The 26,387-nt window shown below is 41.6% G+C and overlaps 1 protein-coding gene across 1 annotated transcript; it reads left to right on the top strand.

Annotated features, from left to right (window-relative positions):
* Positions 1-6,724: 6,724 nt before the first annotated feature.
* coro2ab (coronin 2Ab) lies at positions 6,725-26,326 on the top strand. The gene is made up of 11 exons (XM_058763698.1): positions 6,725-6,829; positions 7,475-7,669; positions 9,846-9,962; positions 10,038-10,187; positions 10,298-10,465; positions 10,544-10,660; positions 10,755-10,859; positions 17,717-17,813; positions 17,889-18,001; positions 21,120-21,210; positions 21,995-26,326. The coding sequence occupies exons 1-11, from the start codon at positions 6,725-6,727 to the stop codon at positions 22,243-22,245; spliced, it is 1,509 nt and encodes a 502-aa protein (XP_058619681.1). The 3' UTR covers positions 22,246-26,326.
* Positions 26,327-26,387: the final 61 nt, after the last annotated feature.

The raw sequence follows: 26,387 nt of genomic DNA on the forward strand, positions 1-26,387 counted from the left end.
CGATCACACTACATGTGTAACATTTTTTTATTTTATTTTTATTTTTATTTTACCTTTATTTTACCAGGAAATAATCCCATTGAGATTCAGAATCTCTTTTTCAAGGGAGTGCTGGCCAAGACAGCAGAATAAAGTTACATATTAAAAAATATATATATACAGTGAAAACAACAACAACAACATTTAACAGAAAAAGACAGTTTGCAATTCAACATCATCTCAACATAATTACCAGCATCGCTCAGTAACAGCACGTGCATTTTGGTACTCAGATGCAAACTAAAAAAAATTGTGTGTCCTTTATCCTAATTTTAAACTGTGTCATTGTCGGTAAATAGTCCAATTTTAGCTGATTCTGCAATTTATACCAAGATAAAGGTGCAAAAACTTGAAAAGCACTTTCACCAAAGACAGTTCTTGTTCATGGAATGTCATACATGATTTGCTCATATGATCGAAGATTACATTTCCTGGTAGTGACTTTAAGAGTCAGAAGAGAACCTACATAAGGAGGCAGTTTGTACAGTATGGCCTTAAAAAGAAAAATATACCAGTGCTCCAGCCTGCGATTATGCAAATATAGCCAACCAACACTCTCATACAAGCTACAATGATGAGTACGAAAACTAGAATTAGTTACAAATCTTAATGCTGCATGATATACTGAATCCAGCATTTTCAACGAAGATTGATTTGCATGCATGTATAAAATATCACCGTAATCCAGCATTGACAGAAATGTTGCTTGTATAAGTGTTTTTCTCGCACTAAAAGAGAAACAGCCTTTGTTTCTATAATAGAAACCCAACTTTACTCTAAGTTTTTTTGTTAAACACTCTATATGCTGCTTAAAGGACAAACTTTCTTCTAAAAGAAAACCAAGATATTTATAGACTGATACTCGTTCAATTACTTTCTCATCTAATGTAACAATTTGACAAGCATCATCTGTTTTCCTTGATTTAGAAAAGCACATCATTTTGGTTTTGTCTGAGTTTAATACAAGTCTCATTTTATGAATAAAGTTAAAAGCAGACTGCAGATCTTCTAAGGCACTTGTTAAGGATGAGGCAGAACTATACAAAACGGTGTCATCCGCATAAAAATGACACTTTGCTTGTGTTACATTCTGACACAAGTCATTTATATAAATATTAAATAAAATGGGACCCAAAATGGACCCCTGGGGGACATCATTTTGTATAAGTAATGAGTTTGAGGACACACCATCAACCTGAGCACTTTGTGTTCGGCCACTTAAATAGTTGCTAAACCATTTGACAGCTTTTGGAGACATTCTAATATCCACCAATCTCTGAACCAGAACATAGTGGTCAACTGTGTCAAACGCCTTTGAAAGATCTAAAAACAACTCAACACAATATTCCTTAGAATCAATAGCACCTATGAAATCATTTAACACTTTCATAGTGGCAGTGACAGTGCTATGTTTTTTACGAAAACCCGACTGCAAATCATTTAAAATGTTTTTTTGTTTCTAAATAGTCTTTCAACTGGTCACTTATAAGCCCTTCTAAGACCTTGGCTAAAGCAGATAGCTTAGATATTGGCCTATAATTATTTGGATTTGATCGGTCCCCACCCTTTAATAAAGGAGTGACATATGCTGACTTCAATACACTAGATATTAATCCAGTTTCAATGGTCAAACTGAAAATGTGTCTCAAAGGTTCTGCAATATGTTCAGCAGCAATATTTAAAAAGTATGGATCCAACCCATCAGGACCAGAGGATTTCTTGGTATTTAACCTTCTAAGAGCATCATACCTCCTGCATTGCAATAGGAACAAAATCAAAATCGATAGATACATTTTCCCTAGACAAAAAGTAGTCCTCTTGTCTCCTCTGTTGTTGTGTTGTATGCTCAAACAAGAACCCAGAAGATATAAAGTGCTGGTTTAGGGAATCTAGCATACTTTTTCTGTCTGTAATAATTTTGTCATTCAACTTCAATATATTTGGCATGACAGTATCCCCAGAGTAAGAAGACAGTGATTTTATAACTTTCCAAAATTTAGAGGGATTAACTGAACTATCACATATTTCATTTACATAAAAATCTGATTTTTCTTTGCGTATTTGAGAGACACATTTATTTCTCAGGTACCTAAAATGTTGGCAATCTATTTTTGGAATTCTTTGACCAAGCAAGATCACGCTCATGAATTAGATCAGACAATTTCTGTGAAAACCACAGATTATCACGCCCTTTAATCTTATATTTTCTAAAAGGAGCATGCTTGTTTATAATGTCCAAGAATAGTGATTTAAAATATTGCAACGCTATCTCGGGCGCCAGGATCAAATTTACCCTGGTCCAGTCACAAAGATTAAGATCAATTAAAAAAAGCTTGTTCACAAAACGACTGTCACACACACAGACGGAAACCACAGGTGAGTGAATGACAATGAGGTTTATTAACAGAACGGGTGACTGCATATAGATGAGTATGACGTGGGTGAGGATCTTGATAAGAGTGAATGTCCAAAGGCCTTGGCGGAGAGTTAACAGCGTCCTCTGTATACAGGTTGACTGGAGATCGGGAACCAGGAGACTTGGGAGTTCGTCACGGAGAATCATCGGTGGAACTAGGGAGAAACTCAGCGAGACAACAGGTAAGTAGATACTGGTAAGTAGAAATAGAGTCAGGTTACTTTTCAGCTGGTGAACCGTAGACCGGACGATGAGTGTCAGAGAGAGTGGGCCTTTATGGGAGTGCTGATGAGGGTTAGCAGGTGCGGGTGATTAGAACTCAGGTGATTGTGATCTGGTGATTGCTGTTGGCAGCGGTGACTGTGACTCTCTGACACTACCCCCCTCCAGGGGCGGCTCCTGATTCCCTTATATGGCGACAGGGGCGACCTCGGCCTCTGGGTGCGGGACGATCAGGATGGTTACGATGGAACTCCTGTAACAACATGGGATCAAGGATATCGTTCCGGGCCACCCAGGATCTCTCCTCCGGTCCGTAGCCCTCCCAGTCCATGAGGTATTCCAGCCGGCCTCCCCGTTGCCGTGAATCAATGATATCGTGGACCTGATAGATCGAGGGTTGTTCCAGGATTTCTGGAGGAGGAGGCTCGTCCGGCTCGTGTTGATCTGGAGTGACAGAGGAACAGGGTTTAAGTAGGGAAACGTGGAACGTGGGGTGAATTCGATACCTGGGGGGTAGTTGGAACTGGTACGTGACTTTGTTGATCTGCCTCTGGATTTTGAACGGACCAATGTAGCAGGGACTCAGCTTCTTACAGGGCAGGCGGAGTAGCAGATCTCGGGTGGATAACCATATCCGGTTTCCAGGGTGGTATCTGGGGTTGGGAGCGCGCCGGGTGTCCGCGAAGGCCTTGTGTCTCCGCACTGCCCGCTGCAGGTGGATGTGCACTGAGTCCCACACTCTCTCGCTCACTCGGAACCAGTGATCTACAGCTGGAACCTCCAATGGCTCTCCCGTCCACGGGAAGAGCGGTGGTCGGTAGCCGAGTATGCACTGGAATGGTGTAAGGCCTGTGGTGTTCTGACGGAGGGAGTTTTGTGCATACTCGGCCCACGGGAGGAAACGGCTCCAGCTGTATTGATCTTCCTGGCAGTATGCTCGGAGGTACCGTCCGAGTTCTTGGATCTTCCGCTCAGTCTGGCCATTCGTCTGAGGATGATACCCGGAGGACAAGCTCACTGTGACTCCAAGCAGGCGGAAGAAGGCTTTCCATAAGTGGGATATGAATTGTGGACCACGATCCGACACAATGTCCTCGGGTACTCCGAAGTTTCTGAATATATTGTGAAATAGGTGTTCGACTGTTTCTAGGGCCGTTGGCGATCCACGGAGAGGAATTAATTTGCATGCTTTCGAAAAGCGGTCCACTACCACCAGGATGCAGGTGTTTCCTTCGGATTCAGGGAGGTCGGTCACAAAGTCAATCCCAATGTGTGACCAGGGTCTACGAGGAATGGGGAGAGGTATGAGCTTGCCCACAGGTAAGTGACGAGGCGTTGAGGACATGGCACAGACCGAGCAACTACGGACGTATCTGGTGACATCACGGGACATACTGGGCCACCAGTACCGAGCTTGGAGGAGCGAGAGGGTCCGTTGGCTGCCTGGATGTCCAGAGCCCGGTACAGAGTGAACTGAGCCCAGAAGGGATTGTCGTTGGGAGGATGGGACGTACGTTTTCCCTTCTGGGCCTCCCAGCGGAGCAGGTTCTGTGAGGGTGGCTGTTTTGCTCCGCTGGGGTCAGTTTCTTGGAATAATAAACGCAAGGCTGGAGGCATGGAGGCTCACCATACTGCTGGGACAGCACGGCCCCGACCCCAGTGGTGGAGGCGTCTACTTCCACCACGAATGGCACATGGGGGTCAGGATGACGAAGGATGGGGGCCGTCTTGAGGCATTGGAATGCCTCGTGGGTGCTGGAATCGAAGGACAGGGACTTGGGCTTTCCCCGGAGCAGGGTGGTTAGCGGGGCTGTGAGCAAACTGAAATTCTTGATGAACCGGCGATAGAAATTGGCAAATCCCAGGAATCTCTGGAGTTCCTTAATTGACTGAGGGGTTGGCCATTCGGTGACTGCGGTTACCTTCCACTGGTCCATCTGGATTCCTTCCTCTCCTATGATGTAACCGAGGAACTGCACCGTGGGACGATGGAATTCACATTTCTCTAGCTTAAGGTATAGATGGTGTTGACTGAGCTTCTGGAGGAGCTGCGCAACGTGATGGCGATGGTCGGCCAGGTTCCGGGAGTAGATCAGGATGTCGTCGATATAGACTATAACAAAATGATGGAGGAACTCCCGGAACACCTCGTTCATAAATTCTTGGAACACAGAAGCATTACGAGGTATTCGTAGTGACCAGAGGGAGTAATGAATGCCGTTTTCCACTCGTCACCCTTCCGGATGCGAACGAGGTTGTATGCGCTGCGCAGGTCCAGCTTAGAGAAGATGCGGGCCCCACGGAGTTCCTCGAGAGCAGCCGGGACCAGGGGAAGTAGATAGGGGAGATTGACTGTCTGGGAATTCAGAGCTCGAGAATCAATGCATGGCCTCAAGCCCCCGTCCTTCTTACCCACAAAGAAGTAGCTTGACGCCGCTGGAGAACTGGATGGCCGGATGTACTCCTGTTTAAGAGCCTCCTTGATATATTCCTCCATGGCCTTGCACTCCGGGATGGACAGCGGATATACTCTACCCTTGGGGAGTTTAAATCCAGGCAGCAGATCTATGGCACAGTCCCATGGTCGATGAGGTAGTAACTGCGTAGACCGGACGATGAGTGTCAGAGAGAGTGGGTCTTTATGGGAGTGCTGATGAGGGTTAGCAGGTGCAGGTGATTAGAACTCAGGTGATTGTGATCTGGTGATTGCTGTTGGCGGCGGTGACTGTGACTCTCTGACAACGACTTCAAATTTCTCTTAATTATAATTCGCGGTTTACATTTAGATATCTTGGTATCTCTCACACCAGCAATAACGCAGTGATCACTCGTATCATTTGCAAAAACAGCAGTAGCTTTGTATTTCTGCGGCACATTTGTTAAAAACAAGTCAAGGAGTGTAGACTTTTCAGGATGTTTAGGATTAAGCCTAGTAGGCGAGTCTATAATTTAGGTCAAATTCGCTGAATCACAAAAACTTTTAATTAAATGAGATGCAGGAGTTAGCCAGTCCCAATTTAAGTCACCCATTAAAGCCAATTCAGTATATTTTATAGATGACAGGCAATCAGACAATGAGGACAATGTGTCTTTTGGTGCAAAAGGAAGTCTATAGCATCCCGTAACTGTCAAAACACAATTCTGCGATAATTCAATTTTCAACACTAGTAATTCAAATTGTTTAGGCACAGACTTGAATAATTGTACTGTTGCTTGCAAACTATTTTTTACATAGATCGCCACTCCTCCACCTTTAGCACGACGATCAGTATGAAATATACTATACCCCTCCATATAATTATAACTATCAGGAGTGGATCTACCCAGCCATGTCTCAGATAACACCATAATATCAACATTTGTCGATTTGGCCCAAATTCTGACCATATCGATTTTTGGCAATAGACTTCTCACATTTATGTGCACAAAACCAATACCAGACCTATTTAGAAAATCAGCAGCAGTTTGCAGCTATATCATATCGGTCCCAGGACCTGGGTTAGGTTGCTCATTTCCTGACATCAGCAACATAAGTGTAATAATACATTTCAACATACGTGTATTAAGACAGTGCTTTCTGCAACTTTTAGAGTCACCACTCACTGTGATTTTGGAGCAGGAGACCAGGCTGTATTTAGTGGAGACCCAGTCTGTAGCTGGTGCAGGCAGAGTGATGCAGGTTTACACCGAAAGTAGATGAACACTACTAATCCAGGCAAACGCCCCACTCCTAGTCCAAAAAAACAGTAGGCCTGTACTGCTTTTTCAGGCAAGAAACAAACCCCACAGCAGCAGACGGTTAATAGTTGAAGGGCCAGGCTGATTAAGCACAGCACCTGGAATAGTTCTCCAACTCAGATACACAATAGTTCATAAGTTGTGGGGTAAACCACAATTTTTCAATTGGCTTTCACCAAACTTTGTTAAAAGCAAACAATTTTGTTAGAGAGGATGTTAAAATCCATTAAAAAGACAAGTTTAAAACAAGTTAAAACAAACAAACACTAAACAGAACAAAAGATAGGCTGCCATCTTGGAAAGTGGGTAATGTTAAACGAACCACACTGGACACGGTACAGACAGAACGGTCACACTTCTGAAATGAACTGGACTTTGGGGGTCATTCACGCTCAAGCACGGATCAGATCTAGTGTGAGTACATCCTAAATCTAAGTGAATAGCAGATAACACACCACAACTATAACCATAACAGCACAAAACATAATGAATGATAAAAACATTGACAGCCAATCGGAATCATTTCTGCTTTAAAGAGCTTGAGCATTTAAAGTGACAGATGACACAACTGCATTGTATACTTAGAATACACTAATATAGTTATCTTTAGAATTATCGTTCTTGGTGTAAACAGGCCGTTACACTTCACTGGATGGCCAATTTCACATGTATTTTGTGTACTTTCAAAATACAAAATACTGTATTTAAATACATTTTTCCACACAGAATTTTGTATTTTTATTTTAAATACATTTTGATGTATTTGTGCCCATCTCTGGGTGTAGGGTTGGTGTAGGACAATAGCACATACAGTAAGTACAGTATAAAAACCATTATGCCTATGGAGAGTCCCCACTTTTCACAAAAACAAACATGTGTGTGTGTGTGTGTGTGTCTGTGTCTGTCTGTGTGTGTGTGTGTGTGTGTCTGTGTGTGTGTGTGTGTGTGTGTGTGTGTGTGTGTGTGTGTGTGTGTGTGTGTGTGTGTGTGTGTGTGTGTGTTTGTGTCTGTGTGTGTTTGTGTCTGTGTGTGCGTGTGTGTGCGTGTGTGTGTGTTCAGATGTCCCAGCATCACTCCCGTGTGAAGTTTCATCATGTGATCGGGAAGGCGGCGGTGAAGGGGCGGTGCTACCACAGCCTGTCAATCACAGGCAGCGTCCAGGACAACCAGTTCTGTGCCGTCAATCCACGCTTCATCGCCGTGGTGACCGAATGTACAGGAGGCGGAGCCTTCATTGTCATTTCCGTCCGACATGTAAGGCCACGCCCCTTCAAGTACTCCAGAGTGCAATCTGGATGATTGGGGCGGGGCGACACGTGTCGCTCCACCCACCCACAATTCCATTGGTTTATAACACGGCAAATCTTATTGGTGTAGACCCGAGCATGCGCATTCCTTTGTGTATGATTTTGTATTTAATTTGGCCATATTACAGAAATATTATGTGCTAACTCTAGAATCATAGGCCTATCTTAATTATTATCTGTTTAGTAACCATGGTAATTTTAGTCAGATGAAGTCAATATTTACAAATAAACTCTTGACAGCACCTCCGGCTTCTTCAGGCTGAATAGCGCTTCATTCATATTTCCTTGAGGATCGGCAGGCCACAGATCAGCACTAAATTGGGATTTTATACGCAAATTATGATAATTTACTGTAGGCTATTTTAGAGATGGACAAACACGAACATAAGCGGCTGATTTTACATTTTAACGCGCAACCATTTTTTGTTGTTTAAAGAGATGAGTTGTAGCCAAAGTTGCTCAATGAGTCACAAACTTGTAGGTTATAAAGTGCTAATAAAATATTTTCATGGCAAGCTCAATGTTTCCTTGTTTATATCTTAATAAAATATTTGAGCCTATATTGATTCTCTTACAGTTTTTAAAGGTTCCTATCTTATGGTAAATAAGTGTCCGTGACATCAGATATTAAAAATCCAATTATTTATGTATCCACACCCTCATTGTGTGTGTGTGTGTGTGTGTGTGTGTGTGTGTGTGTTCTAATCTGTGTACGGGATGAATTTAGATTCAGTTATTAACAATCGATCATTGTACCCATATAGACCTGCATAACTATCGAATATTAAATCACTCAGAGCTGTAAATCTGTGCAATAGGTACATGAGCACTTTTAATGAGTAAAAGAAACCTTCTCTGTGATTAATATTTTTATTTATTAAAGACTATAATAACTACTAAAAATCTAAAATCAGTATGCCTAATGTAGTACAGTGATTCCTGGTTCTTTTTAAAGGATTGAGCTATAAAACCAGTAATTTAATTTGTGCATAGCCTATAGCCTATATACAAAAGTATAAATAAAAATGTTGCAGAGAAAATTAACATTTATTGCTTAAATACGCACTAAAGCACATTAAAAATAATATTTGCTTGTAGGTCAGATTTAATAACAGCTGTTTTAGTAAGCAAAAACATTTAAAATAGGCCTATATGCAAAAAAAAACAAATATATATATATATATATATATATATATATATTGTTTCAGCAAGGTTTTTATTCCCATTATCCACACATAAAACCCCAGTTCACGCTGATGGACTATTTGGTATAATTGTCTTATTTGTCACCGCAGTTGTTCTTTAAAATAAAACCATTTGCGGGTTTGTCCTGTCTTACTGAACTACAGTGAATTATCATCACATCCTAAGTTTTTATCCACCGATCCTAAAATAAAGAATATAGGCTGCATATAAATATGCATTATACAAAACAGCTAAATCTCAAACAGTGGATCATTTTTATCAACATCGCCCAGCTAAAACTGCTCAATGTTTAAGTAGCCTATGTCTGCTTCGTGTGAAAAGTGCAATAATATCTGACTTCATTTAATGTGCAACCCACCTGTTGAGATTGAGGACCACTATTTACATTCATCACACAGAAACATAATTAATATTTCTCACAGGTGAGGCTATTTATAGCATAGGTAGGACTATATCATTAAGAATTTGTTCCCCAGACTGAATTCGTGAGCCGCTCATATTACACAGTTCTGTTCTGCCCGAAGTACTCGGAGATCCCGCCACCAAGCGTTTGATAGGAACTTAATCTAACTAATTCGTCATAGGATTTAAAAAAAACACATTTCTTAATTGATTCTAACTAAAATCGCTGTTGTTAGCACTTAATATGTCTGTAGTACAGCCGAACAGCGTAGATCATTCATAAAAACGTATATAAAAGAATGCTCATGCGCAAACGTTTACATCAATAAGCTCTGCTGTATTATAAACCAATGAAATGGAGGTGGGCGGAGCGACACGTGTCGCCCCACCTTAATGTGTCGCCCCGCCCCATCGTCCAGGGTGCACTCTGGGGCTACTCCGCCCCTTTGACCCAGCGCCACTCTGATGGAGAGTGTATGTCAGCATGTGTGTGTGTGTGTGTGTGTGTGTTTCAGATGGGCCGTGTGAGTCCTCTGCAGGCACGGGTCTGCGGTCACAGTGCTCCGGTGCTGGACGTCAAGTGGGACCCGTTTAACGACCTGCGAATTGCATCCTGTTCGGAGGACTGTACGGTCAGTGTCCACCTGCTCAGGTGTGCTGTGTGTGTGTGCTCTCCATGACAGCAGCGCTTGTGTGTGTGTGTGCAGGTGAAGGTGTGGGACATTCCTCCGAATGGACTGAAGGACAATCTGACGGCGCCCAGTAAAGATCTGAGCACTCACAGCCGCAGAGTGTCAATCATCGAGTGGCATCCAACCGCCAGAGACCTGCTGCTGAGCTCCGCCTACGACTGCAGCGTACGACACACACACACACTCTCACTCACACACACACACACATACACTCACTCTCTCACACACTCTCACACTCACTTACGCAAGTGTGTGTTTGTATGTGTGCGCTGCAGGTGCTGGTGTGGCGTCTGGACTCAGCCGAGACACCGGTGTGTGTGATAAACACACACTCCGAGCTGGTGCTGTGTTTGAGTTTTAACGCGGATGGAAGTCTGTTGGCCACGGCCTGCAAAGACAAGAAGATCCGAATCATCGAGCCGCGGACTGGAAGAGTCCTGCAGGTGTGTGTGTGTGTGTGTGTGTTTATGAACTCTTATGATATAGGCCTGAGCTTCATGTATGATGTTGCTCTCATGCAGGAGTCTCTCTGTCACTCTCATAAAGTGTCCAGGATCCTGTTCCTGTGGGATCTGAAGATGTTGCTGTCCACAGGAAGCTCCTGCTGGAACCAGAGACAGTTTGTCCTGTGGGATGCGGTAACACACACACACACACACACACACACACAAACGCACACGTGTGTTCAGTGTTACATGCTGTGTGTGTGTGTGTGTGTGTGTGTGTCTGCAGGAAGATCTGTCTGAGCCGTTACTGGAGGAGGATCTGGATGGAGGTTCTGGAGTCATTTTCCCGTTTTATGATGCTGACACACACATGCTGTATCTGGCTGGGAAGGTGTAGAACGGTTCACAAAGTGCCACTTTAATCACACCTACAAACACAACATTTATATGAATATACACTACCAGTCAAAAGTTTTTAAACAGTAAGATTTTTAATGTTTTTTAAAGAAGTCTCTTATGCTCACCAAGCCTGCATTTATTTGATTCAAAGTACAGCAAAAAGAGTAATACTGTGAAATATTTGTACTGCTTTCTATTTGAATATATTTGGTAACACTTTATTTTAAGGTGTCATAATACAGAGTAATTACCTAATTAAGTACTTAGTAGTAGCCGTTCTACTTACATGAAATAAAATGTACTTACCATGTAACTAAGTTATGGAACAGCCTGTACTTACAGTTTGTAATTATGTAGATGTAATAGGCAGCTACTGTTACACACATGTAACAGAATGAGTCTGTTACACAGCTGCTTGTACACTTAAGTACAATCTTGATACTAGGGATGTCACGGTACCAAAATTTTTGTATTCGGTACCGATACCAGTGAAAATCCACGGTTCTCGGTACCAATTTCGGTACCAAAGCAAAACACAAAAACATGCTAATTAAAAACACAATTTTTTTAAATTAATAAAGTCAAACAAAAATAAAATGTATAAAAATCAATGCCATTCTTTATACTTATTTAAAATTGTGTTTCAAGTTTTTCCGCAAGTAATAAAAGTATGAAAAACAGTAAACAAATTTCACCCAAATTTAATTTGTCTTTTAATTAATGAAATTTAAACTTTTTTTTTTTGGTAAATAAAGGGGATTTAGGCTACTATTAAAATTAAAACTAAAACATGGAAGAAATATTGAGTGATTATTTCTTAAAAAATAAAGTTTTATTAATTTTTTCAACAGTAGTAGCAGTAGCCTATCACATACATTCTACTAAATAATAGTAGCCTAATGGTACAAAGTCTTTAGTTAAACCGGACTTTTATTTTGACGGGTTGCCGTGAATACATTTAAATTGACACTGGTTTTACTCAATGAAACGGTAAAGTGCTCGTGAGGTGACTCTCAGAGCAGTTCTGGAGATGTTGTTTATGTATTTATTTCCTCACTGAGACTGCAGATGCTGAAATCACTGCGAGTGTCACTGGCGCTTCAGTGTATAGTAAACAAAACCGCGGGTCTCTGCCGTTCATTCATTCACACAGAGACTCGCAGAACATACAGGATTCACATTTGAATCGACTTTTGCGGCTTAATATTTGCAGATACTGGTCCATATCGCGATTTGATCTAAGTGTAATGACCTACTTTGACAAATTCCGTGACATTCCGCGTTAAACTGTAAATTCCGTTTTTATAACTGGATTCCGAGATTCCGTCCGCGTTTTCTGCATCGCGGAAATCATACGCCAAGAACCGGGTCGAACGGGTACTCGGTACCACCGGTACTTCAAAAAACCTGGTACCGTGACGTTTTCATTTCTTTAGTACCGACTTGGTACCGAAGTACCGGGTCTTTTGACAACACTACTTGATACACTTTATTTTAAGTAGCGTATGCCTGTGTAATATTCTGTAATTTAAATGTAATTAGAAAGCTATTACATGTATTTAAACTGTGTACTGGTGGGTTAAATCAAACTAAGGTGCACTGTAAAAAAAAATCTGTACAATTTACAGTAAAAAAACGGCGGCTGTGGTTGCCGGAATTCTACCGTAAAAATCATTGTCATTCACACAAACACTAAACACCATCACGGTGAGACTCATTAAACTGAAATATGCAATAAACATTATGTCATGATCCGGTCCAGGATCATTCACCCATCAACCACTTGATGTCACCCTTTCATCATTTGGACATGAGCACTACACAGACTGTTGCATCACACGGACTACATTTCCCATCAGTCACTGCATTACACATCACCTGATCTCACAGTCACAGCTGCTTCCCATCAGCAATCACACCTGCACCTCATTTACAGACTTGCATATAAGCCACTCACACCTTCAGTTTGGCGCGAAGTCTTGTTTGGCCCAGTCTGACATTTCCGAGCGGTTTCCTTGTGTTTGTCCCTGCCGTGTATTATCTTGGACTGTTTGTACTCCTTGTGATTCCCTGCCGCCTGCCCCTTTGACCATTGCTCTTGTTTCTCGACCTTGTTTATGCTGATTGCTGCCTGCCCCGACCTCTGCCTGAAATACGTCTATGTCTCTGGATTATCTGTGTTATCGCTGATGCTGGTGATTGATCATTGTTTTGGTGACCTTGAACGAATAAAAACTGTAAATGGATCCGCTCGCCTTTGACTCCTCATTACAGAAGACTTCGCCCTACCAGGATCCAGCAGCCCAGTGTCCCCTCGTCAGTGAGGTATCAGTTCCGGTCTCTATGTCAGCCTTTCACCAATCCAGCCTAACCATAGATCCAGTCGACCAGCTACTAGGTCTACGGCAAGGAGATCGATCTATTGAGGATTATGTTCAGCAGTTCTGTGAGTTAGTATATTAAGTTCCTCTATATGATGAAGCTTTGTTTAAAGATTTATTCCGTTTTGGACTCAATGAACCAATTAAATCACGGTTACCCGGAGGGGAAGTTAATGTCCGATTGAGAGATTTCATGGACTATGCACTAGAGTTGTGTGACTCTCCTTTTACTGTGGGTGTCGCGGAAGAGGAACGCGATGCCGCACTCACTCGTGAGATGACAGCCGCACCAGAGCACACTCACAAAATGGCAGACACAACAGCGCCCCGTTGTGTCACAGCTGTCACTCAGGAGTCAGGTCACGTCATCGCTGATCTTCCTGAGCTAAGTACAGTTCCAGTCGATTGTTCTGAGTCTCTTCACGTCTCTGTTGACCTTCCAGAGTCTATTCGAGTCACCATTGATCTTCATGACCCAGCCAAGTCACAGCTGATTCTCGCGAGTCAAGCCAAGTCACAGCTGATCTTCACGTGTCGAGTCACAGCACGCCTCAGCGGCTCGTCCAGAGTCACAGCACGCCTCAGCGGCTCGTCCAGAGTCACAGCACGCCTCAGCGGCTCGTCCAGAGTCACAGCACGCCTCAGCGGCTCGTCCAGAGTCACAGCACGCCTCAGCGGCTCGTCCAGAGTCACAGCACGCCTCAGCGGCTCGTCAGAGTCACAGCACGCCTCAGCGGCTCGTCCAGAGTCACAGCACGCCTCAGCGGCTCGTCCAGAGTCACAGCACGCCTCAGCGGCTCGTCCAGAGTCACAGCACGCCTCAGCGGCTCGTCCAGAGTCACAGCACGCCTCAGCGGACCGTCCAGAGTCGGATCACGTCCGGGCTGACGCACCCAGATCATCAGGGTTAGTCTTCCATTATCCCGGTTTGATGTCTACTTTGACGGATGTACTGCTGGTGTCTGCACGCAAGGCTGGTATCCCCAAACCAGGCAGAGTGACACAGTAACGGGACAGACATAGAGTGCAGTCTGACATTTCCGAGCGTTTTCCTTGTGTTTGTTCCTGCCGTGTATTATCTTGGACTGTTTGTACTCCTTTTGATTCCCTGCCGCCTGCCCCTTTGGCCATTGCTCTTGTTTCTCGACCTTGTTTATGCTGATTGCTGCCTGCCCCGACCTCTGCCTGAAATCCGTCTATGTCTCTGGATTATCTGTGTTATCGATGACGCTAGCGATTGATCATTGTTTTGGTGACCTTGAACGAATAAAAACTGTAAATGGATCCGCTCGCCTTTGACTCCTCATTACACATTAATTTAACAACATTAGATGTAACGTACAACCCTAATAAACATAACTAATAAGAGAAAACTAAGAAACATAGTTATTTCAAAGAAAAAAAATCAAATTTAAACTAAATTTGAAATGCAACGCAAGGAATTCTGGGAACGTCAGTAAATTTTACAGGAACTTACCGTTAACCATTTAACAGGTTTTTACTGTAGCATTTTCAGTTTTTTACTGTTAAAATCACAGTAATTTTTTACAGTGTGCAGCTGGATAAGGTGTATAGTATAGATACACATGAAGTACACTTAAGTACAATCATGATACACTTTATTTTAAGTAGCTTATGTCTGTGTACTTACATTTAGAATTACGTTGTATAAAGCCTGCGACACATGTAACAATCTTTTGGTTACATAAGTAGCTGTATAACAGACTCGGTCTGTTACATATGTGTAACAGTAGCTGCCTATTACATTTACATAATTACAAACTGTAATTACAGGCTGTTCCATAATTTAGTTACATGGTAAGTACATTTTGTTTCATGTAAGTACAACGGCTACTACTAAGTACTTAATTAGGTAATTACTCTGTATTATGGACACCTTAAAATAAAGTGTTACCAAATATTTTAAACTGTAATTTATTCCTGTGATTTCAAAGCTGTATTTTCAGCATCATTACTCCAGTCTTCAGTGTCACATGATCCTTCAGAAATCATTCTAATATGCTGATTTGGTGCTCAAGGAAAATTTTTTATTATCATTATTATCAATATTTAAAACAGATGAGTAAATTTTTTTCAGGATTCTTTGATGAATAGAAAAATTCAAAGATCAGCATTTATCTGAAATAAAACCCTTTTGTAACTATACACTACACCATTCAAAAGCTTAGAGTCAGTATTTTTGTTTTTGGGAAAGAAATTATAGAAATTAATACTTTTATTTAGCAAAGATGCTTTAAAGCTGCAGTCCGTAACTTTTTTTGGTTAAAAATGATCTGAAATCAATATTTGAGCAAGTACATAACCAGCCAGTGTTCAAAACTATTGCCTTTAGCTCGATTCACAACGGTTAGCTTATAATAATGTTTTCTAATTTGAGTGGTACGGGTAGGTTTTTGTGGGAAATTCGAGCATGGCACTGCGTCATTACGTCACGTCTGTAAACATAAAGAGGTTTTCCCAGCTAGTATGCTATCACATGTGAGGATCCTGCAGGCAGCTGATCGTTTATAGCCTTTTCTCACAGCAGCTGGAATTATTAAATTTATCATTTTGATGGCAGATTGTAATCCAGAAAGTATTATGTGTTTATGAAACACATGTGAATGAAATTAAATTATATTCCAGTTTTAAATGTGCTTCTGATTACAGATAGCCTGGGATTACACAGGATTTGTATTTTAAAGAAAACCAGTTCGAAGGGAGCATAGTTTGCTTTTTGGTTAAAGAATTTCTTAACATGAAATTTGAATGGTATGACAATTAGATTAGACTGGGAGCATAGTTTGCTTTTTGGGTTAAAAGAATTTCTTAACATGAAATTTGAATGGTATGACAATTAGATTAGACTGTACAGAAATTGAAATCTACACACTAATACACACTATACTCATAGTGACGCAATGCTGATGTTGTTGATTTGAGAATAAAGTATAACAATAATAATAATTATTATTATACTCCATATACTCCTCAAAACATTATATTCATCCGCACTGAAGCCGAGCCGGAGCACAACCCACGCAAGCAAGATAATTCCGCAAGTAACTGCAATTCCAGGTTTTCAAACATGGATGGCGACAAAGAGGCAAAATTTACGGACTGCAGCTTTAAATTGATCAAAAGTGATGATAAAGACATTTATTCAGTTCAGGTTTATTTGTATAGCACTTTTCACAATACAAATCGTTGCAAAGCAGCTTTACAGGAAATTAAGTTCCTACAATATATTTAGTAGTAGCTTATCAGTGGTGACTGTCAAGTTGATGTACATATGGCAGAAATGTACGATGTAACACTATTAACAGCAATGATTATATGTTGCAATCAAATTTATAGCAAAATTTGGTAGTTCTGTGTGTTGTTTCAGGGTTGGCATCATCTGAGGTCCTCTGAGGGGTTGGCATCATCTCCTCTCAGGTCTTTGTAAGGGTTGAATCCAGACTGAAGCTTCTGTAATTCCTAGTTACCTCTGGATGTTAATCCCGTGGCAGAAACAGAGAAGCAAATAGAGACATAATTAGCATAGCTGCTGTTCCATCCAAGCATAAATTATTTATTCAACCCAAGCTAAAGAATAATATGTGTGCATTTGATCAGATATAACTGCAGTGCAAGATTATGAGATGCATTATGTGAATGCTTGGCTAAAGAGATGTGTCTTTAATCTAGATTTAAACAGAGAGAGTGTGTCTGAACCCTGAACATTATCAGGAAGGCTATTCCAGAGTTTGGGAGCCAGATGTGAAAAAGCTCTGCCTCCTTTAGTGGACTTTGCTATCCTAGGTACTACCGAAAGTCAAGAGTTTTGCAACCTTAGTGGATTGTAGCGTGGTAGAAGACTAGTTAGGTACGCAGGAGCTAAACCATTAAGGGCCTTATAGGCAAGTAATAATAGTTTGTAACTGGTACGGAACTTAATAGGGAGCCAGTGCAGAGACTGTAAAATTGGGGTAATATGATCATATTTTCTTGACCTGGTAAGGACTCTAGCCGCTGCATTTTGGACTACCTGTAGCTTGTTTATTGAAGATGTTTATGTTACAAAAGATTTCTATTTTAAATAAATGCTATCCTTCTGAACTTTCTATTCATCAAAGAAACCTGAAAAAAAATCTACTCAACTGTTTTCAATAATAATAATAGTAAATGTTTTTTGAGCAGCAAATATTCAAATAGAAAGCAGCTATTTTAAATTGTAAAAATATTTTAAAATGTTGCTGTTTTTGCTGTACTTTGGATCAAATAAATGCAGGCTTGGTGTGCAGAAGAGAATTCTTTAAAAAAACATAAAAAATCTTACTGTTCAAATACGTTTGACTGGTAGTGTATGATCTAGAGACAGACATGCATTTGTTAGCCAAAGATGTTTTATGAAGATGTCTGTTTTCTGTGGGTTGATCCATGAGATGTTCAGATCAGGAAGATCAGTTAAACTCTCTGTCTGCAGGGCGATGGCAACATTCGCTATTACGCGGTCAGTGCGGTGAAACCCTACGTTCAGTTCCTGTCTGAATATCGCTCGGCGTGTCCTCAGAGAGGCTTGGGTACTCACTCATTTAGCGTGATGTTGGCGTGAGCTGCTGTGCTCAGGCTGGAGAGTCACTGCTTCATGTGTTTAGGTGTGATGCCCAAGCGCGGCCTGAACACCAGCGCCTGCGAGATCTTCCGATTCTACCGTCTACTGGCTGTCAGAGACCTGCTGGAGCCGCTGAGCTTCTGTGTGCCGCGCAGGGTGAGAGCATCGGAGGGGGAGGGGCCTGTGTGTGGGAGGAGTCTGTGTGTGTGAGGGACAAGCCCATATGTGGGAGGGGCCTGTTTGGGAGGAGCTTGTGTGTGTGCGTGGGAGGGGCTGTATATGATAGTTGTCTAGGAAGAGCTTATATGTGTAGGAGGAGCCAGTGTGTGGGAGGAGTCTGTGTATGATAGTTGTCTCTGTGTATGGGATGATCTTGTATGTATGGGAGGCGCCTATATGTCCAGGAAGAGTCTGAGTGTATAGGAGAAGAACTGGGATTCCCCTTCTAGGGAACTCAACACTGCGTCCTAGTGGACACTTTGGGGAATGCTGCCAGCATCCTGGTGAGTCGAGCAGTGCTTTTAAGGAATGTGTGGCCCCGTGTTTGGATTCTAACACTTGAGGGCATACTCCGTCTTTGTCTCGGCGTCTATGCGCTCATTGTGATGAGTCACAATGATATCGCTCCGCGCGCGCTTGTTCCTATTCCCGAGGGATGCGGGGCAAAGCGTTTGTGTCTCGGGCTGTTGCTGCGGCACGGTTTTATCTCAAGCTTGCGGCGATTTCTTTGATCTGTGGTGTCCGCATAACCTTTACATCGGGTTGCCTGATGCCGCGGATAATACTTTCGGTAATGCTCGTGTTGCCATAACGATGAAGTGTGAGCACTGAATTGTTTTTAGCTCAGAGCTTGTGAGTTCACGAGATCATGGGCGGAGCTATATTCAGCTCAGGTGTGCCTCTGTAATATGTATGTTATTGTGTGTAGAGAGCCTCGCTGGATGTATTGAATGCTCTGTGGAGAGAGCTTGCAAGCTTCTCTCACAGGGTGTTTCATTGACCTAGAGGGGTTATGGGGAATGTTCCTTCCTGTGTTAAGCCGGATGGGTTTAGGAGTGGCTGCCTCCCCTCTGAATCCCTCTTAGTAGGTTTGGGCTGAGTAGATTGTTACTCTGCTCAGAGTGTAGATGTCGGCGGATGGTTATGTTCCAGCTCAAGCTTGCTATGTTCTAGCCTGGCGTTTATGACTAGGTTGGGTTCCCCTTGACACTATTCGAGGATAGCTGTGTCCAGCCACCTAGTGTTATGGCCATGCTTGCATTAGGCTTTGATCTTGGACTAATGGTATTTTATGTGTTCGCTCTTTAGCGAATCATTTACTATGGTCTGGATCTCCCTCTTGTGAGCCTCTGGTCAATATACAGTGCTCGCTAGCCTACTGTGGGACTGACGCTGATTGGGGACCTTCTTACTATAGCCATCTGAGGATAGTAATATTTCAGCCATTGTTATGGCAGGACAGCTTACTGGAATACAGCTATCTGAGGCTAGCTGTGTGTTACCTTGCCCTTTCCTGGAAACATAGCTATCTGAGGATAACTATGTACTAGCTCCTTGAGCCCTGCCTAGATAATGGTGTCGCCCTTTTTGGGGTCTATAATTAGACAGCCCACTGCTGGTGGTCTTGGCAATTGCAATGGTTCCATTTTTCTTTCAGCCTAGCTATCTGAGGATAGCCATGGGCTAGCTTGGTGATTGCTCCCCTACCTAGGGTTTTTAAGTAGCAGTCTCCTTGAGCCCTTACCTAGACTATGCTGTCTCCCCTGCTAGGGTTTTAAGTAGACAGCCCACTCTCGGTGGTCTGGGTATTTTCAGTTGGTCCCCCTTCTGGTAGCCCTTCCTACACGTATAGCTATCTGAGGATATCTATGTGCTAGCTCAGTGACTGCTCCCATTCTTAGAGCCTTTAAGTAGCGGTCTTCCTGAGCCCTTGCCTAGACAGTGCTTCTCCCCTGCTGGGTTTTAAGGAGATAGCCATTCCCTTTGTCTGGGCCACTCTTAGGAAGGTTCATTTCATAAGACCCTTTGGATATACCTGCGGATAGCTGTGTCCTAGCTGGGATTGTTTGTAGCAATCTTTCAGCTCCTCTAGGCGTCCAGCCTCTTCAGTGGTCTTATGTATACCGGCTACTATTGGTTAGGGCTTGGTTAGGGTCCCCCCCCCCCTTATCTGGAATTGGCCTCCCTCGTTTCTACCAACTTATGTGAGCAGCCTGAGGCATCAGTGGCTTGGCCCTTTCTGAGGAAAGGTTTGGTGTATGTCTGTCTCCTCCTTGGTGCTCTCTCACCAGGTGGACAGGCATGCGCCTCAGGGGATATCGTTCCCCAAAGTATCCACTAGGACGCAGCGTTGAGTTCCCTAGAAGGGGAACATCTCAGGTTACGCATGTAACCATGGTGACGTATTCAGCAGGTGCCCTTTTATACTTTCAGGTACCTGCCTATGACGTCACAGGCCATGTAGACCAATACGGTTGGAGTTGTTTTACACATGCTTCAGACACCGGCCATGCTGGCAGCATTCCCCAAAGTGTCCACTAGGACACAGCGTCTTGTTCCCTCTCGGGGAACCATGGTTACGTGCGTAACCCGAGATGTTCTTACACTGTGTCCTAACTACATGCGAAGCGGCAAGATTCCAGCGACAAGCAATTTGGAATTGCTTGCGCCAAACAGAATCAATCAAATATCACAGCCAGTCAAAAGTGCGTGTGGGTTTGCTCTCTCTGGAAGCGCACTGCACTCGCAACGAAATGGATAAGTTTATGATCTAATTCATAAATATCAAACGTTTTTAACATTATTAAGTGTCACTACTGGGAGCAGAAAGTGTCCGACTTGACGTCTCCGCTTTCAATTCAATTCAATGAAATGTATGGGAGGAGTTTGTGTGTATGAGAAAAGCACTTTGAATTACCACTGTGTATGAAATGTGCTAAATAAATAAACTTGCCTTGCCTTGCCTTACAAGTATGGGAGGAGCCTACTTGTGTGGGAGGAGCTTGTGTGTGTGGGAGTGGCTTCTGTGTAACTGTAGGTTTCCCATGATATCATTGAGGCTGTGATGGCCTTACTTATACTTTATTTGTCCCTCTTAAGGGAAATTTGTTTTGGGCCATACGGACTGCGTAACAAGATACTTGCATTAATAACAATCATGTACTTATGTCTTTCACATTAGAGTTCAACAATCTTGAAGCCAAAGGAACAAAATAATTCTTATAGTGGTTGTTTAATGTGTGGCCTGTGATGCGTGTTTTGTTTCTGACAGCAGTCTGAGGGTTTTCATGAGGATATTTATCCCATGACCGCAGCCAATGAGCCGGCCATGACCGCAGACGAGTGGCTGATGGGACAGAATAAAGGTGAGTCAAACTGGACTCAGATAAACGACTGAGAGCCCAAACAGCCAATCAAATCACTGCGCTCAGAAGCCTTGTTTCCATCTGACATTTTGCCCCTAAAGCTTTAATGAATTGCTGGACACAAACCTCCTTTCCTTCATTATAGTATAACGGTGTTGTTATGGCACATCATTACTGTGGCAAGTTAACACATTTAACCCCAAATTTTTTCCAGACATGAAAATATCCAAATGATGTGTCATTAGAACCCTTTGAAATAATCAATAATTATTTTTGTAAAATCTTTTGGAAAAGTGTGTGAAACATTGTGTTTTATGGTTGTGGGTAGGGTAAAGTGTGTACTGAATTAACATATTTCTGCAGTCATAAAAATGTTATATATCTCAGCCCAGCTGTTTTAAACTGTTTGATCAGGGTTACTTTTATGCATAAAAACCCTTGTACAACACTGACAGTAATACTGAGATAGAATACAAAAAATTCAAAATTGTAACTTTTTTGTAAAATATATCAAATTTTTATATTCGTGCTACCAGTATTAACATCAATATTGTAACTTATTCGGAACATTTGAACTTTTAATTCAGTGCAATATTTTGTCATTGCAACATTTTAGTGTAATTTTCACTAACTGCAATTGGATTTATATTGGATTCCTAAATGCACTGTTACCCCAGTGACCGGTGGGATTAATGCAAGCGTTTGATCAGACTTGACGTTCTTCATGACGTGTCTGTGATTCTGCGATGTATTCGATGGTAAACACAAGCTGTTCCTCCCGCAGGGCCGCTGCTGATGTCTCTGAGACCTGCAGCCGAAGTGCTTGACACCTGCCTGAGTGAACCAGAGACGCCAGCCAATCAGAACGCAGAACGGCCTCCTGACATCATCGCTGACCTGCAGGACTGGACGGAGGACGACACGCAAAGCCACAACTGGACCTCGTCACGCTTCAGCCTGAACCGCAGCGAAGCCCGCGTGCCGGAGACGGAGGTCAGGGGTCAGAGGTCAAAGGTCGTGACGTTCTGCGTGTGACCCCTGCAGGAGCAGCTGAGGCAGAGAGATGGACCTTTCTCACATTTGCGTGTTTCTCAGCAGCGGAAGTTGTCATAGTTGGGTTCACTTGAAGAGCAGTGAATGGGAGAGTACCATAAATATATTTTTTGCATTCCCATTTGCTCAAATAGCAAAACAAAAATTCCACGATAGTGTTTTCATGACTTTCAAGAAAAGGAAAATAACTGAGAGAGACTGATAACGGCAGTCAGAAGAGAGAGCGATGTAAACCTCCCACAGACGCTGCATTAGAAACACGTTAACTCAATTTTACATTTGATGCAAAGCTGATATAATGCAAAGTATATAGTGTTGTTTTAAAAAATCTAAATATAAAAAACTTTCAAGGATTTCCTACATCGTCACAGGGGAGAACGCTGTGACTGTCCTAGTGAAAAATAAATATACTAAAATATATTTGAAATACATTTAATTCATGCTAAGTATACTACAAATACATTTACATATTTACGTACTCAATAAAAATGTCCCGCATTTGTACTCCTGCTATACTAAACCGGTACACTTAAAGTCTGCTGAATTGGAAAAACGAATGCACTTTAATTGTGCGGAAGTAGTGCTGAGGTCCAACTAAAGATATACTGAAGTATAGCTGATTGCGCTAAAGTGGAAGTATTGCAAGTATACTTCAATTATTATTCAAAAATCATACAATCCTCATCAATAGTGTCATCTAAACACATTTTAGTTTTAATATTAAGAAATGTGCATTGTGCACAAGTAGTACTCTTAATAAAGTTGAATTATAATTTTTATATCAGTACATCTTGAGCGATATGTCAGTAAATACGTTAATAGAGTTGAACTATGCTTAGTATGAAATAAATGTATTTTAAATATATTACTTTTTTACGAGGGTGTGAACTGCGTGTGTGTGAAGATGATTCATGCGGATTCATACAGTTCTGTGGCTTTTGTGTTCATACAGGTTTTGAGATATTTATTTTTGTGCTGAATTACTCCTCGTTCAGGATGATAATTATACAGTAAGCACACAGTTTTAATAATGGCTCTAACTCCATGAGAACAGCGAGGTCTGTCTTCTGTGACAATTAAAAAAATTACGCAGAGATTCCTGAAGGGCAAAATGTGTTTGTCTAAAAATGACCAAAAAATATTATTCTTTCATTTTCAGGATTTTAACCCTTTAAATGCCAGTTTACAGAACTCTCACACACACACACACACACACACACAAATCAATCAAGCAGAACTGATTTTGGATTATTACAGTCTTGGATCTGTAAATGATCAGCAGCATTATTTTTATTTATTTATTTTTTTTTGTTTGTTTTTTTTGCGCAGTGTCACAGAATTAACAAAGAATGCATGATTTGACACTTAAATGGCTCTGGGATGATTAAATATTGCTGTTTTAATGTGTGTCACTGGGACATTTTTGTCCTGAAGGTCCCGAGTGTCTATTTAGTTTTTTACCTCATGTAAAATAGATTTATCAAAGGAAATGAAGGTGAAATATTAAAATTCCAATAAAAATACACATTTTTGGAAAAAATTATGCTGATGTTTGCATTAAATAAAAGAGAAAAATGTCCCTAAGGACGCACAAGAGTTAAACAGAAATAAGCAAGCACCCTTAATATTTGAAAAAGTTTATTAAAAGACTCACGGTCCGTAACACTAAACAGTCACTAACAGACACTCCTGATTGGTCCATGATCATGATTACAGTACAGCGATTCTGTCCTACATCTACTGCTCCGCATCAGTGTTATTGCTCGTTCACAAACACAAAACAGATTCATGCGCTTTAAACGACGAAAGGCTTTTCTCCTGACAGCTGAAGATCTGAGGACTGCTGCCAATCACGACACAAGCAAGTCAAACCGATGAACTCGTCACTGATTGGTCGATTGTATGTCGCAGAATTTATTTGAACTGGCTGGTTTCTACAGCTTCTGATTGATTGATTGATTGATTGATTGATTGTAAACTCGCAGAGATTTCGATTGCCGTCTCACAGTGTCACATCAAAAGAAGACAGAAAATAGAATTGCAATAGAATTTCTCTGAACATGCTAACTGTTCTGTCCAGCAATACATAAGCTCTTAGTTGTGTGGAAGACTAGCGGAGGACCAGAGCCGTCAGCTGCAGTGCATTCTGGGTAGTGTCTTTGATATGACCTCTCCTGCTGTTTGGTTTAAAGGTGGCAGTGCCAATCAAAGCTTGACCTTTGACCTTGATACCCTGAGGAGGACTGTAAACTCTGCTGAAGCGACCGCAGACTCTTCACCATTATCATCAGATTAGCTCCCTGTAGGGGTTTCCCATGAGCCTTTGCAGTGTCAGACAGATTCTGAGGAAATCTGTACTGTTCTGGGAACTTCCTGTTGCTTTTTAAAGCGTCTCAGGGTTTGTCACAGTATCAGACGGTGTGTGTGTGTGTGTGTGGTTTCTCGTTAGCGTTCAGTGAAGTTCATTTTCACAGCTGCCCACAGTTTCTTTCCTGTGGTGATGTATTTCCTATTGAAACAGGAAGTTGGGACACATCAAAGCGCTCGTCCTGCTGAAGGTCATGTGACTCTCAAATGGAAGATCTTGTGTTTGACCTCGCTAACAGCTAGCGTGTGTTCATTCACGAGTGCAGAGAAAACAACTTTCACCCCAAAATCAAAACAATCAGATTTAGCATGAACAAAAGGATTTTGTGCACATTTGAACATCTAAAACTCTAACTACTGTATAAATACTACAAAAATAAAAATACAAAACAGTATAAAAAATACTACTGTGGCGTATAAATACTATCTATCATTGTTTTTGTCATGCTACTGTAATGAGAATTTGGACTAGTTGTGTTTTAGGACAGTAATAATGCCACAATGCAAAACATTTAATAATGTTTTTACAGAAAACATAATGTCTGTGTTGCTTGTGATTGTGGGGTGGAATATGAATACAGTTGGTCATAAGTTTACACACCCCCTGTACTGAATCGGATGGATCGTAGAAAAGTCATGTTTTATTTAGTGCTGCCCTGAATAATCGATTTCACACAACACCCTGCTGAAAAGAACAATAGACACCATCACAAAACTAGTAATGGTTTCACTGGATCTAATGGGGCTTGTGTTGGTTTACTGGAGACTGTAACGGAGCCTGTGGGTCTCTGCTGGGAATTGGTCTCCTTCTATTAAAACCAATAAATCCTAATGGAATATGTCCCAAAACACACTACAGAAAACCATTTTTTAACGGTTTTAATGGTTAAAAGTTGATGGTTTGTAATGGTATTTGTAGTGGAAACCATTTAAATTTTCTGTGATGGTTTTATTGGGGGGTTTTTTTCAGTAGATATTAAATGACGGGGGGGGGGGATAATAACTGAATTGACACAAATGACCCTGTTTGCAAGTTTATATGCTTGATTCTTAATACTGTGCCGTTACGATGATGATCGGTGACTGTACTGTTTTGTGAAAGTTCAAAAGTTTTCACCCCCCGCTCTTAATGCATCGGGCATCCTTCTGGAGCATCAGTGAATGTTTGCAGCTTTATAATAGTTGTGCTTTAGTCCCTCTTTCATTCTCAGAAATCATACAGTCACTGCTGGGAAGAGCTCAAATGTGCAGAAGAACTGAAGAACAGCGGACAGCTGAACTGATCAGAGCAAGAGACTCACTGAACATACAAACCAGTGTTAATATTCAAGGCTATGTAAACTTCTGGGTCTTTTGTGTAAATATAGCGCCACCTTTTGGCCATATTTGTTTGGCTATGAGTAATATTTGAAGAATATGCTACCGTTTGACCCAAAGAAGGGGTATAACCGTTTTCAACTTGATCAGTCATACGGGAAAAAAGACTATTTTCTTACAATTTGAGTTTATATCTCACAGTTCTGAGAAAAGAAGTCAGAATTATGAGAAAAATAGTCACATTTGCAAGAAAAAAAGTAAAAATTAAAAAAAAAAATTATTCAGTGGTGGAAACTACCTTCACTGCAAACAATATTTTCTTCCTTAGTATTTTTGTCTTGTTTTCTAGTATAAATATCTAAAAATTTATGTTTTGTCTTGTTTTCTGAAAATAATATCCAAATATTGTTAGTTTTTGCTTAAAACAAGTAACAATATCT

The sequence above is a fragment of the Onychostoma macrolepis genome, chromosome 23, assembly GCF_012432095.1.
Source record: "Onychostoma macrolepis isolate SWU-2019 chromosome 23, ASM1243209v1, whole genome shotgun sequence".
Lineage (NCBI taxonomy): Eukaryota > Metazoa > Chordata > Actinopteri > Cypriniformes > Cyprinidae > Onychostoma > Onychostoma macrolepis.

Coding starts and splice junctions, on each gene's coding strand:
- coro2ab (XM_058763698.1), top strand. CDS start 6,725: ATGTTAAACGAACCACACTGGACACGGTACAGACAGAACGGTCACACT. Junction 10,188..10,297: donor GCTCCGCCTACGACTGCAGC/GTACGACACACA, acceptor TGTGCGCTGCAG/GTGCTGGTGTGGCGTCTGGA. Junction 21,211..21,994: donor GCTGATGGGACAGAATAAAG/GTGAGTCAAACT, acceptor TTCCTCCCGCAG/GGCCGCTGCTGATGTCTCTG.